Consider the following 13,561-nt stretch of genomic DNA (forward strand, 5'->3'; position numbering starts at 1 on the left):
GTGGGTGCTCAGGCTGGCACCAGGGCTGTGGAGCCTTTGGGTGCTGGGGCTGGCTGTGGTGGGTGCTCAGCTGTGGGTGCTCAGGCTGGCACCTTGGGCACTGGGGCTGGCTGTGGTGGGTGCTCAGCTGTGGGTGCTCAGGCTGGCACCTTGGGCACTGGGGCTGGCTGTGGTGGGTGCTCAGCTGTGGGTGCTCAGGCTGGCACCAGGGCTGTGGAGCCCTCGGGCACTGGGGCTGGCTGTGGTGGGTGCTCAGCTGTGGGTGCTCAGGCTGGCACCTCGGGCACTGGGGCTGGCTGTGGTGGGTGCTCAGCTGTGGGTGCTCAGGCTGGCACCAGGGCTGTGGAGCCCTCGGGCACTGGGGCTGGCTGTGGTGGGTGCTCAGCTGTGGGTGCTCAGGCTGGCACCAGGGCTGTGGAGCCCTCGGGCACTGGGGCTGGCTGTGGTGGGTGCTCAGCTGTGGGTGCTCAGGCTGGCACCAGGGCTGTGGAGCCCTTGGGCACTGGGGCTGGCTGTGGTGGGTGCTCAGCTGTGGGTGCTCAGGCTGGCAGCAGAGCTGTGGAGCCCTCGGGCACTGGGGCTGAGTGGTGCCAATCCTGCAGTGCCAGCCCGGGGAGCCGTGTGCCGTGCGGAGGGGGGCACGGTTTGGGAAGCTCTGCAGCTGCCCCCGTGGCACCACCTGCAACTTCTTCATCCTCAAGTGCTCCTGAGGGACCGGGGGCACCAGGGGCATCAGGGACACCGAGGACATCAGGGATGCTGCCACCCACCAGGATGCTGCTGGCCCAGGCTGTGCCCTCTGTGCCCTCAGCCCCCTCCCTCCACTGGGACATGCCTGGAGGTGTGGACACAGCTGGCACCCTGGCACCGCCCTGGCACATGGGGCTGTGGGTATCCAAGGCCACATTAAACGATTTGGATTGCTGCCTGCTGCCTGCTTTTGGGGGGGAGGATTCTGGGGTGCCAGGAGCTGGGTATGGGTCCTGGGGCGCCAGGTAGGGTGGGCAGGAGTGGGTCCCATCCTGCTGCGTGTCCCTGGGGCTGGGGTGGGATGCTTGGAGCGGGGGCGTGGAGCCAGGGGGGGCTGAGACCTGGGCACGGCCGTGGGCACGGCTGATGGGGGGGAGGGGTGGCCCAGTCTGGCCCTATCCTGCTCCATCCTACACCACAATGCAGCGCCCAGCCCTGGCACTGCACTGCACTGCCCCAGCCCCACGCTGCCCCCCAGCACTGCATCGCCCTCCCCCCGCCAAGCTCTGCACTGGTTTGTGCCCCCCTTACACTGCACTCCACTGCACAGCCCCATCCAACCCCACGCTGCCCCCCAGCACTGCATCGCCCACCCCCCAGCTCCTCTCTCCTCTGCGCCACCCCTTGCACTGCATATCACTGCACAGCCCCCTCCCCATCACCGCCACCCCGACACTGCGCGGCCTCCCCCCAGCCCCCTCCATCTTCCCAACGCTCTGTGCACCCTTTACACTGCGTAACAACCCCCTCCCCAGCCCTGCGTTTCACTGCACAGCCCCAGCCCCACATTTTCGCCCCCATCACTGCACCCCAGCCCCTCGCTGCGCCGCGCTGCGCCGCGCCCCCCTCGCACGACGCCCACACCGCCCTCGGGAGCGGGCCCCACCCCTCGGCCCCACCCCGCCGTTGCCCCTTTAAGATCTCCAGGCCCTCCGCCTCAACCAAGCCCCGCCCCTTCCCCCTCTGCGGTTTCTCATTGGCCGGCGGTGACGTCAGTGGGCGTGGATTGGCGGCGGTGACGCCGGGCGGGGGGCGTGGCGCGGCCCGGCGGGGCGGGGGGCGCCCAAGATGGCGGCGGTGGCGGCGGCGCGGGCCGCGGGGGCTGCGGCGGCGGCGGCGGCGGCGGCGGCGGCGGCGGCAGCGGTTCCGGTTCCTCCTGCCGGCCCCGCCGCGGGACCCCGCCGCTACTCCCTGTTGGCCATCGTGGGTGGCGGCTGCCACCGGCCGGGTCTTTTGGCCGCCGCTCTGCAGCAGCTGGAACGAGGTGAGAGCCCGGGGCGGCGGGAACCGGCGGCCGCGGCGGTACCGGAATGGCTCCGCCGGTTCGGTCCTTCCCTGTGCATCACGCTCCGGATTGTGTCACTTCTAGTCACTGTGTCACACCACCACCCCTCCCCCAGCTCCGCCGGGATCCGCGCCTCCCCCTCCCCCCGCAGCTGCCCCCGGCTCTGGTCCGCCGGTTCCCGGGGGGCTGGGGGACTCCCCCGGCTCCACACCGGCTCCTCCCGGGCCGCCCCCTGCTGCCCCGCACCTCCGCAGCCTGCGCCCCAGGATCTGCCCCTGCTCCTGCCCCGGACCCCCAGGATTTACCCTGCCAGCAGCTCCCTGCCACAGACCCCCAGGGTTTGCCCCGAGACCCCCGGGATCTGCCCCGAGACCCCCGGGATCTGCCCCGAGACCCCCGGGATCTGCCCCAGGCCCCCGGGATCTGCCCCAGACCCCCCGGGATCTGCCCCGAGACCCCCGGGATCTGCCCCGAGACCCCCGGGATCTGCCCCGAGACCCCCGGGATCTGCCCCAGACCCTCAGGGATCTGCCCCGAGACCCCCGGGATCTGCCCCAAGCCCCCGGGATCTGCCCCAAGCCCCCGGGGATCTGCCCCATCCTCTTCTCCAGCCCCCCGGGATCTGCCCTAAGCCCCCAGGATCTGCCCCAACTGCTCAGGATCTGCCCCATCCCCTTCCCCAGACCCCCAGGATTTGCCCCAAGCCCCCAGTATCTCCTTCTCTCTACCCCCCAGGATCTTCCCCAGCCCCCCAGGATCTGCTCCTTCCCCTCTCTACCCTCCCAAGTTTTGTTCCTTCTTCTACCTCCCAGCCCCTCCAGCCCCCCCCAGTATTTTCCCTCTTTCCTACCTCCCCCCCCCCCCCAATTACCTCCTCCCCCTCCCCCTCTCCCCCTCCCCTCTCCCCAGGCTATGGTTGGACCCCTGTGACCTTCTCCCCCCTCAGGCCTTGGGGGGGGGCAGGCTCTGGGGACCCCCTGCTAGGGCTGGGGGGGATTGGGGGGGGGCTCAGAGCAGGGCATTGGAGCTGCTCCCCCAAATCATGGCTGGGGGGGGGGGGAGGGGGCAGGGCTGCTTTCTGTGTGCCCCCCCCCCCATGGCACCCCAGAACCAGCCCCAACCCCCCCCAGGATTTGTGCAACACCCCCCAAGGGTTACACCATCCCCCTCCCCCCCCCCCCCCCCAGGGTGCCAGCTTGGGCTGGCAACTGGCAGCAGTTGTGGTTGGCACCGTTGGGGGGGGTTGGGAGGGGGGTACCCCCCTTCCCCCCCCCCCCCCTTGTTGCACAGAGAGCTCCTGAAGGGGCCTGGGGGGGAGCTGGGAGCTGGGGGTCCTGAGGCTGCTCTGGGAGGGCACCACAGGGGGCCCCACACTGGCACTGTGGCACTGGCACTGTGGGGCCTGGGGGCACCCATGCTGGCACCATGGTGCCTACACTGGCATCATGGAGCTGGCACCGTGGCTCTGGGGGCACCCATGGCACCCACACTGGCATCATGGGGCTGGGGGCACCCACACTGGCACCATGGCACCCACACTGGCATCATGGGGCTGGGGGCACTCACACTGGCACCATGGGGCTGGGGGCACCCAGACTGGCACCATGGCACCCACACTGGCACCATGGGGCTGGGGGCACTCACACTGGCACCATGGCACTGGCACCGTGGCTCTGGGGGCACCCATGGCACCCACACTGGCACCATGGCTCTGGGGGCACCCACCCTGGCACCATGGCACTGGCACCATAGGTCTGGGAGCACCCACACTGGCACCATGGGGCTGGGGGCACCCACACTGGCACCATGGCACCCACACTGGCACCATGGGGCTGGGGGCACCCAGACTGGCACCATGGCACCCACACTGGCACCATGCCTCTGGCACCCCCCCCCCCCACTGGTGCTGTGGCCCTGGTGCAGTGCCCTGTGCCACCACCCAGGCTGGCACCACGTGTGCCAGCTCCTCCAGCCCCACTAATCCCTTTCATTAGCACTCCTGCAGAGGTGGTGCCAAGGTTCACCCACGGCCCCAGGGCACAAGCCTTTGCCTTGGCACAGCTGCTGCCACCGTGAGTCATGGGCAGGAGCTGCTTCCCAGCCTCAGGCTGGCACCCAGGCGGATTTGGGGAGCCAGTGAGGGGCTGGGAGCCCCATGCCAGCCCCACTGGCACCTTGGCACTGGCCCCATGGGGCTGGGAACATCCATACTGGCACCATGCCAGCCCCACTGGCACCATGGGGCTGGCTGCAGTCATGCTGGCACCATGGCATCCACCTTGGCACTGGCACTTGGCATCATGACACCCACACTGTTCCCTTGGCACTGGCACCATAGGTCTGGGACCACCCACACTGTCCCCATGGCATCCACCCTGGCACCATGGCTCTGGGACCACCCACACTGGCACCATGGCATTCACCCTGGCACCTTGGCACTGGCACCAGGGGTCTGGGACCACCCACACTGGCACCATGGCATCCACCTTGGCACTGGCCCCATGGGGCTGGGAACATCCATACTGGCACCATGGCTCTGGGACCACCCACACTGGCACCATGGCATCCACCTTGGCACTGGCACCATAGGTCTAGGACCACCCACACTCTCCCCATGGCATCCACCCTGGCACCATGGTACTGACACCCGTGGCTCTAGGACCACTCACACTGGCACCATGGCATCCACCCTGGCACCATGGCTCTGGGACCACCCAATGGCTCTGGGCCCACCCAGCCTGGCACCGTGGCACTGACACCATGCCTCTAGGACCACCCACCCGGGCACCTTGGCACCCACCCTGGCACCCTTCCCCTCCCACCGCCCGCTTCAACCCCAACCCAACCTCATGCCAGGTGGGGATTAAGCTGGGAGGAGGGGAGCTGGGAGGGGAAAGGGGGGGTGTGGGACATCCTCTGCCAGCCTGGCATGGGGGTTGGCATCGTGCCCACCCCCTCACTGCTGGCTCTGTGCCCCTTGCCCCCCCCAGGGATCCGCTCCTGGGACATCGACCTCAGCCTCTGCAACCTGGACGAGCAGCTCAAGCTCTTTGTCTCCAGGCACTCTGCCACCTTCTCCAGCATTGTCAAGGGTAAATGTTCTTGGGGGGGCCCCCCCCGACCCTCCCTGACCCCCCCCAGCCTCCCCCACCCCCCTGCCCCTCCCCAGTTACCCCCTTGAGGGGAGGGGGATGGGGAAGGGGGAGGCCGGTGGGGAGGACCTCCCCACCGGCCTCCCCCTTCCCCATCCCCCCCCCCCCAAACCATTCTCACCCCCCCCAAATCATTCTCCACCCCCCCAAATCATTCTCCAGCCCCCCCAAATCATTCTCCAGCCCCCCCAAATCATTCCCAGCCTCCCCAATTCATTCCCATCCCCCCCACATCATTCCCATCCCCCAATTCATTCCCACCCCCCCAAAGCATTTCCACCCCCCCACATCATTCCCACCCCCCCAATTCATTCCCACCCCCCCAAAGCATTCCCACCCCCCACATCACTCCCTACCCCCAAATCATTCTCACCCTCCCAATTCATTCCCACCCCCCCCATTCATTCCCAGCCCCCCAAATCATTCCCACCCCCCCCAAACCATTCTCACCCCCCCAATTCATTCCCACCTCCCCAAATCATTCTCACCCCCCCAAGTCATTTTCCACCCCCCCAATTCATTCCCACCTCCCCAAATCATTCCCATCCCCCCTACATCATTGTCCCCCCAAATCACTCTCACCCCCCAAACCATTCTCACCCCCAACCCATCCCCACCCCCCCAAATCATTCTCACCCCCCCAAATCATCCTCACCCCCCCAAATCATCCTCACCCCCCCAAATCATTCTTCACCCCCCCAAATCATTCCCACCCCCCCACAAACCATTCCCACCCCCCTAATTCATTCCCAGCCTCCCCACATCATTCCCAGCCCCCCAATTCATTCTCACCCCCCACATCATTCCCATCCCCCAATTCACTCTCCCCCCCCAATTCATTCCCACCCCCCCAAATCATTCCCAGCTCCCCCAAATCATTCCCACCCCCCCACATCATCCTCACCCCCCCAAATCATCCTCACCCCCCCAAATCATTCTTCACCCCCCCAAATCATTCCCAGCCCCCCAAATCATTCCCACCCCCCCACAAACCATTCCCACCCCCCCAATTCATTCCCAGCCTCCCCACATCATTCCCAGCCCCCCAATTCATTCCTACCCCCCCAAATCATTCCCTCCCCCCAATTCATTCTCCCCCCCCAAATCCTTCTCCCCCACCCCATACAAAGCTTTCCTTTGTTGTCTTCCCCCCCCCCAACTAAGCCTCGTGACCCCCCCCATGTGCCCAACCACTTCCCATGGCTCTGGGAGCTGCTCCAGGGCCTTTTTTGGGGGGGTGGGGGTGGTCCCCAGTGGCTGCTTAAGAAGTGGGGGAGACAGCTCTCAGACACAAACCCCCCCCCAACCCCCCCCCCCCCTCAGGATACCTTGCTTGAGGGGGTGTCCTCTAACCTCACCCCCCCCACACTTTTTGGTCCCCTCTTGGGGGCACCCAGACCTTCCTGTGCTGCTGGGAGGGGCACCCCAAAACCCTCTGCCCCCCCCTTTTGTGTCCCCCCTGCAGCAGGAAGCTCTCTGGCAGCCTTCCCCTGGGGACTCTGTGCTCTTCCTCATCCCCAACGAGGAGGAGGAGGCCAACTTTGAGGGGGGGGGAAGGGGCAGGATTGAAGGCAACGTTTGGGGGTGGTAGGGGTGGGGTAGGGGGGTCCAACCCCCCCCTCGTTTTGGGGGTGCCAACCACCTCTGGTGCCCTGCAGGGCAGCGAACCCTGCACCACCGTGGGGACGTCCTGGAGACCTTGGTGCTGCTCAACCCTTCAGATAAATCCCTCTGTGATGAGGTGAGGTTGAGGGGGGGGGAGGGGGGGAGGGGGGAGGGGGGTCTCCCCTCTTTTTGGGGTCCTCAGGGGTGTCCCCCCCCATTTTTCTCTCCCCTCCCCCATGAATAAACAGCAGTAGAGGTCGGGAGAGGATCTGCTGGGGAGCAGCTCTGGGGAGAAGGACCTGAAGGGGGGGGGGAGGGCAAGAAGTTCACCATGGGGACCCTCAAGAAAGTCCCCAGAGTGGGGGGGGGGAAGCCCCCAAGAAAGTCACCAGGGAGGGATCCTCACCCTGAGACCCCCAAGGAAGTCACCAGGGAGGGAGGGGAACCCCCCAAGGAAGTCACCAGGGAGGGATCCTCACCCTGAGACCCCCAAGGAAGTCACCAGGGAGGGAGGGGAACCCCCCAAGGAAGTCACCAGGGAGAGTTCCTCACCCTGAGACCCCCAAGGAAGTCAACAGGGAGGGATCCTCACCCTGAGACCCCCAAGGAAGTCAACAGGGAGGGATCCTCACCTTGGGACCCCCAACAAAGTCACCAGGGAGGGATCCTCACCCAGGGACCCCCAAGAAAGTCACCAGAGCGGGGGGGGAAGCCCCCAAGAAAGTCACCAGGGAGGGTTCTTCACCCTGGGACCCCCAAGGAAGTCACCAGGGAGAGTTCCTCAGCATGGGGACCCCCAACAGTGCCACCAAGGAGTAGGAGGAGGTTCAACTAGGGGGGAGGGAGTCCTGTTGGTTCCTGGTGTCCCCACAGTGGCCAAGCCCTGGCTGGGGCTGGAGAGAGGAAGGCTGAGAGGAGATCTGATCAATATCTGAGGGCTGGGAGTCAGGAAGGGATAGGGGTAGGGAGGGGGAAAAGAACAGAGGCAGAAGGAAGGGACAGGGATGGAAGGGACAGGAGCAGAAGGAAGGACAGGGCCAGGAGGAAGGGATAAGGATAGGGACAGGAGGAAGGGACAGGGACAGAAGAAAGGGGTAGGAGAAAGGGGCAGGGGCAGGAGCAAGGGGCAGGAGGAAGGGAAAGGAGGAAGGGACAGGGGCAGAAGGAAGGGGAAGAGGCAGAAGGAAGGGGCAGAAGGAAGGGACAGGAGGAAGGGACAGGGACAGGAGGAAGGGACAGGGACAGGAGGAAGGGACAGGGGCAGAAGGAAGGGACGGGCAGAAGGAAGGGGCAGGGGCAGGGGCAGGAGGAAGGAACAGGAGGAAGGGACAGGGAGAGAAGAGACAGAAGGAAGGGACAGGGGCAGGAGGAAGGGGCAGAAGGAAGGGAGAGGGGCAGGAGGAAGGGACAGGGACAGAAGGAAGGGGCAGGAGGAAGGGACAGGGGCAGGAGGAAGGGGCAGAAGGAAGGGAGAGGGGCAGGAGGAAGGGACAGGGACAGAAGGAAGGGGCAGGAGGAAGGGACAGGGGCAGGAGGAAGGGACAGGGGCAGGAGGAAGGGGCAGGAGGAAGGGACAGGGGCAGAAGGAAGGGACAGGGACAGAAGGAAGGGGCAGGGGCAGAAGAGACAGAAGGAAGGGACAGGGGCAGGAGGAAGGGGCAGAAGGAAGGGACAGGGACAGGAGGAAGGGACAGGGACAGAAGGAAGGGCCAGGGACAGAAGAGACAGAAGGAAGGGCCAGGGGCAGGAGGAAGGGCCAGGGCCAGCCTCTGCTCACTGTGCCCTGGGACAGGGCAAGCAGCAGTGGATGGAAACTGCAGCCCAGGAGGTTCCACCTCCCCATGAGGAAGAACCTGCAGGCTCCCAGAAGTGGTGGAGTTCTCCTTCACTGCAGCCTTCCCAGCCCTGCCTGGATGTGTTCCTGTGCCACCTGCCCTGGCTTCTCTGCTCCTGCTCTGGCCAGTGGGCTTGCACTGGAAGCTCTCCAGAGGTCTTTTCCAAGCCCTAACCCCCTGGGATCCTGGGATCCTGGGATCCCTTCCCTTTCTGCCCTGCAGCTGAGGAACCTCATCACAGATGTGTCCCAGCACAAGCTGCTGGTGTTCGCTGGGCCCTGCGTGGAGGACACCGGGGAGCTGATGCTGCAGACAGGCTGCTTCTCCTTGAGGGACTTCATCCAGATCTTCACTGACAAAGAGGTCCTGCTGCTGGGGGGGCTGTGGGGAGGGGAGGGGACATTCCTGCTCCTTCCCAGCTCCCAAACCTGGCTGCTGGTGCATGGAAGCTGCTGGGGGAAAGGGGGGGAGGGAGGGAGGGTTGGGGAGCAGCTGTCTGCTCACGTCCTGCTCTGTCTCGCTCTGCTGAGGCTGCTCCAGCTGGCACCACCCCCTCCTGCTGCAGGGGTGGGGAGGGGAGGGTGCTGATGGGGTAGGGAGGGGGGCACTGGGTGCCCCATCTCTGGGTGCTCCATCTCCATTCCTGGGTGCCCCAGTTTCATCCATGGGTGCCCCATCTCCGTTCCTGGGTGCCCCATCTCCGTCCCTGGGTACCTCAATTCCATTTCTAGGTGCCCCATCTCCGTTCCTGGGTGCCCCATCTCCGTCCCTGGGTACCTCAATTCCATTTCTAGGTGCCCCATCTCCGTTCCTGGGTGCCCCATCTCCATCCCTGGGTACCTCAATTCCATCCCTAGGTGCCCCAACTCCATCCCTGGGTGCCCCATCTCCATCCCTGGGTACCTCAATTCCATCCCTGGGTACCTCAGTTCCATCCCTGCCTTCTCCACCTCCATCCCTCCCCTTCCCTCCCTCCCTCCCTCCCTCCCCAGCTGCCCCACCTCTGGCCCCGAGCACCCTGTGCCACCTAAAGCCCTGCCTGTCCCCCGTGCCCCTTCCCAGGTGGGGGACATCCTGAGCTCTGCAGACCCCTCAGCCAAGGCCAGGCTGACCATCAGCTGCCCTGACTTTGGAGAGTGGAAGGACTGCGGCCTGGACCACCACAACCTGCAGGACTTCATTGAGCTGCGCTACAACCCGGGCTGCATCCTGCCGGAGATGGAGGGGCTGGAGGAGTTCATGGAGTACCTCTCCGAGTCCCTGGAGCCCCAGTCCCCCCTTTGACCTGCTGGAGCCCCCCCACCATGGTGGGTTTCCTCAAGCTCTCCAAGCCCTGCTGCTACATTTTCCCGGGCGGGAGAGGGGACTCCGCTTTCTTCGCCGTCAACGGCTTCAACGTCTTGGTCAACGGAGGCTCCAACCCCAAGTCCTCCTTCTGGAAGCTGGTTCGGCACCTGGACAGGATCGACTCCATCCTGGTGACCCACGTGGGCACCGACAGCCTGCCAGGGGTCAACAGCCTGCTGCAGAGGAAGCTGGCAGAGCTGGAGGAGGAGCCCTCCCAGAGCTCGCAGGGCAACGGCGACTGGGCCAAGAACCCTCATCTCCCCCGAGCTGGGGGTGGTCTTCCTCAACGCCTCCCCGAAGCTGAAGGGCCTGGAGGGCAACTCGGAGGTGCTGAAGAGCTGTGAGGAGGCTGCCCTCACCTTGCACTACCTGGAGAAGCTGGGCATCCAGCCCAGCCCCCTGGCCAGGGAGGGGGGACCCCGCGCCGAGCCCACCGTCCTCTTCCAGAAGATGGGGGTGGGCAGGCTGGACATGTACGTCCTCAACCCCGTGCAGGGCACCAAGGAGCTGGACTTCCTCCTGCAGCAGTGGGCAGGCAACAACAGCTACCCCAAGGAGCAGGACCTGCCCCTGCAGTGCCTGACCTCTGTCTGTGCCCTGCTGGTCTGGCATCCTGTCAGCCCCACCGAGAAGATCATCAGGGTCCTCTTCCCCGGCTGCACCCCCCAGGGCCGCATCCTGGAGGGCTTGGAGAAGGTCAAGCACCTGGAGTTCCTCAAGCACCCTGTGGTCACCAAGAACGACTTGAAAGGCTCCTCCTCCTCCTCTTCTTCTTCCTCGGGGATGGGGGGGGGCCCAAGCTGAGAAGCCACTCAAGCAGAGGAGGGCAGAGAGCAAGGAGAGCCTGAAGTCGGCTTCCAAGCTCAGCTTGGTGGACGCCGGGGCGGGGACGCCAAAGGAGAAGGCTCCCTCCAAGGTGGAGAGGAAGGAGGTGAAGGCAGGGACCAAGGAGAAGCCAAAAGCCACGGGGGAGACCCCCAGAGCTGGGGCAGAAGAGGAGAAAGCCAAGGATGCCCGGGCCAGGCTGGACTCCTCGCTGGAGAAGCTGAAGGTGGAGGCCAAGGGCAAGGCCAGCAAGGAGAAGGTGGTGGCCAGGAAGGAGCCTGCCCCCCGCAAAGAGGAGAAGAAGCTGCTGAAGAAGGAGGAGGGGGCCGAGGCCCCCAGGGCTGGGGGGGAGGCCAAGAAGGAGCTGAAGGTGGTGAAGAAGGAGGCCAAGGCCGAGACGCTGCGGAAGGAGCCCAAGGAGGGCAGGGCAGAGGCCAAGGCTCCTGCCAAGACCCCTGCCCGCAGGGGGGCGGCGCCGGAGCCCCGCAAGCCCCCGGCCAAGGCTGGCAGCCTCAAGAAGCCTCTCCCCAAGAAGGAGCCTGAGAAGCCCAAGGCGAAAGCCAGCCGGGAAGGAGACCGGCAGGAAGGAGCAGGGCACCTCGGACGGCTCCAAGTCCTCCTCCCCCGAGGACATGCTGCCGGAGGCCGAGCGGGGCCGGGGGGCTGCCTCCCCGGGGGCCAGCAGCGGCGGGGGAGGAGGAGGAGGGAGGAGGAGGAAGGAGGAATCCACCGACGAAGGCATCACGACGGCCGAGAGCGAGCTGGAGCCCTCCCCGCTGGAGAACGGGGCGGGAGGGGCCAGCGGGAGGGGCTGCTCGGCGGGGGCCGAGGGACTCCTCCTGCCTGGAGAACGGCCCCGAGGAGCCCGACAGCCCCCAGCGGTTCCGGTACCTGGAGAGCAGCCCCCTGAGGGCCGTCTGCCCCCCGTCCCCCCTGGCCAGGACCCCCAAGAGCGAGCGCAGCGTCAACTTCGACCTGACCCCCCCCGGGGCTGCTCAGCAACCACTGCCCCGACGGGGCGGGCGAGGACCCCTGCGGCAGCTCCGAGGAGAAGACCTTGGAGATGATGTCCCCTGCCAGCTCCGGCCCCCGCCAGCGCCGGGCACACCCCCTTCCACCAGTCCCCGGTGGAGGATGGCGCCGAGGAAGGCGGCACCGGCGGCAACCGGCAGCCCAACCCTTGGCCGGCCCCCGCGGCGGGCAGAGCCGCTCCGGAGGGCTGCGGCTCGGCGCAGGAGAAGCAGGCGGGGGGCTTGTCCCTCAGCCCCTTCAAGGATGAGGTCCCCGACGTGTCCCCCGACCATCACCACCCCCTCGCTGCCGGCCGAGGTGGGCTCCCCGCACTCCACCGAGGTGGACGAGTCGCTGTCGGTCTCCTTCGAGCAGGTCCTGCCCCCGGTCAGCGAGTCCCCCGCCCGAGGAGGAGGGCGGCAGGAGGTCCCGGGGCACCCCGGAGCCCGAGGTCACCGCCAAGGGGGGCTTATCCCTGCCCCTGCGACCCTGCCACCAGCCGCCGAGGGCCGAGGGGGAGGCGGTGCCAGGGGGAGAGGCGGTGCCGGGGCCCGGGCGCCGCTCCGGCTCCCCCCACGACGTGGACCTGTGCCTGGTGTCCCCCTGCGAGTTCGAGCACCCCAAATCCCAGAGGTCCCCCCCGGGCACCGCCAGCCCCCGAGAGCTGTCCGACAGTGACCCCTCCCAGGAGCTGGTGCCACGCCGGGGGCAGGGCCGAGGCTGGCAGCCGGCGGGCGAGACCCCTCCCACCTCCGTCAGCGAGTCGCTGCCCACCCTCTCCGACTCCGACCCCCCCCCGGGCGCCGAGGACTGCCCCTCGCTGCTGGCCGACGGCCTGGAGTCCGATGAGGACTCGGAGCGACCCCCCCCGGGGGGTGCCCAGGCCTCGGGACCCTCTGCCGGCCCCCATGAAGGACCCCTGCCCCGTCCCTGCCCAGCCTGGCATCTGCATGGTGGACCCCCGAGGCGCTGCCGGCCGGCAAGAAGGAGCCCCCCGGGAAAGTGAAGAGGACCTCGGCCCGGCCGGGCTCGGCCCCCCCGAAAGCTGAGCCCCAGCGCCACCCTGCCCTGGCACCCAAAGCCAGGGGCGCTGCCAGCTCGGCTCGGGAGGCTGGGGACAAGGCCAGGCTGCCCCCCGGGGATAAGAAAGGAGCCCCCGGGGGGGGACGGCCGAGCCCAGGGCACCGCCCGCGGCGCCGGGGCACGGCTGCCAGCCGGGGCGGGCAGAGCCTCGCCCGCAGGTATGGGGCTGGGGGGGAGGGGGCGCCAGGGGGTGCTCTGGTGCCCAGGGGGAGCTGGCAGGGTGTCACCAGTGGGTACAGGGCTGGGGGGGGCACATTTGGGTGCTCAGGTGCCCAGTGGGAGCTGGCAGGATGGGGACACATCTGGGTGCTCAGGTGCCCAGTGGGAGCTGGCAGGATGGGGACACATCTGGGTGCTCAGGTGCCCAGTGGGAGCTGGCAGGATGGGGACACATCTGGGTGCTCAGGTGCCCAGTGGGTGCTGGCAGGATGGGGACACATCTGGGTGCTCAGGTGCCCAGTGGGAGCTGGCAGGGTCTCACCAGTGCCTAAGAGACACACACGTGTGCTCTGGTGCCCAGTGGGTGCTGGCAGGGTGTCACCAGTGGGTACAGGGTTGAGAGAGCCCATTTGGGTGCTCTGGTGCCCAGTGGGAGCTGGCAGGGTGTCTCCAGTGGGTACAGTGCCTAGGGGACACACAAGAATGCTCTGGTGCCCAGTGGGTGGCAC

At 66.9% G+C, this 13,561-nt stretch overlaps 1 protein-coding gene across 1 annotated transcript; it reads left to right on the forward strand.

Moving 5' to 3' along the window:
* Positions 1–1,779: 1,779 nt before the first annotated feature.
* LOC137450014 (electromotor neuron-associated protein 1-like) lies at positions 1,780–13,051 on the forward strand. Its single transcript, XM_068156144.1, is given in 11 exon segments — positions 1,780–2,014; positions 5,026–5,127; positions 6,846–6,928; positions 8,850–8,990; positions 9,690–9,902; positions 9,905–10,218; positions 10,220–10,773; positions 10,805–11,301; positions 11,343–12,197; positions 12,256–12,669; positions 12,671–13,051. Coding segments are annotated over 11 exon segments (3,558 nt in total). The 5' UTR covers positions 1,780–1,818; the 3' UTR covers positions 12,860–13,051.
* The last annotated feature ends 510 nt before the right edge of the window (positions 13,052–13,561 follow it).

The sequence above is a fragment of the Melanerpes formicivorus genome, unplaced genomic scaffold, assembly GCF_026170545.1.
Source record: "Melanerpes formicivorus ecotype bairdi unplaced genomic scaffold, bMelFor1.0.p_v2 SCAF_34, whole genome shotgun sequence".
Taxonomy (NCBI): domain Eukaryota; kingdom Metazoa; phylum Chordata; class Aves; order Piciformes; family Picidae; genus Melanerpes; species Melanerpes formicivorus.